A 522-nucleotide genomic window follows, 5' to 3' on the forward strand; every position below is an offset into this window, starting at 1 on the left:
ACTCCCACTACACCAGGCTTTCCATTGTATTTGTAAAGTTGGGGTCGGTGAAGTTCCCACTGACTGGAAAAGGGGAAACATAACTCAGGGACAGACAGCAGTTCCTCTCCCTGGAGCATCTGGGGCATCATCCCATCCCATCCCACCCCACCCCACCTGCCCCGTCGGGCTGCAGCACCAGGCTGCAGAGGAGCTGTGGGACATCACTGGCGTTGGTGGCCACGTAGCAGGAATAATTCCCAAAATCGGGATGGCTGAGGTTCCTCAGCAGCAGGGACACACCGGTGTCCCCTGGTCCTGCCGTGCAGAAGGCCACCCTGCCCCTAAACCGACTCTCGGGCTCCTGCGTGGGGTGCCAGCCCGGCTCCTGGGGGGGCTGCCAGCCCAGGAGGTGGCTGAGGATGAGGACGGGGTGGTGGTCTCCAGCCTGGTGGGTGCAGGTGAGGGTGACCCCCCGTAGGTGTCCCCAGGGCTGGGTGCCACAGGGCAGGCAGGCGTCCTCACCGGGGGACGCCGTGAGGG

General features: G+C 64.2%; 1 protein-coding gene across 1 annotated transcript in view; it reads right to left on the reverse strand.

The window, feature by feature from the left end:
- The window catches only part of LOC106899072, a 16,151-nt gene that overhangs the window by 4,205 nt on the left and 11,424 nt on the right, over positions 1-522 (reverse strand). The window contains exon 3 of the mRNA XM_014960737.1: positions 157-297. Coding sequence (XP_014816223.1) covers positions 157-297 — 141 coding nt within the window. The remainder of the gene's footprint in view (positions 1-156; positions 298-522) is intronic.

Source organism: Calidris pugnax, unplaced genomic scaffold, assembly GCF_001431845.1.
Source record: "Calidris pugnax isolate Ruff unplaced genomic scaffold, ASM143184v1 scaffold490, whole genome shotgun sequence".
NCBI classification, from domain to species: domain Eukaryota; kingdom Metazoa; phylum Chordata; class Aves; order Charadriiformes; family Scolopacidae; genus Calidris; species Calidris pugnax.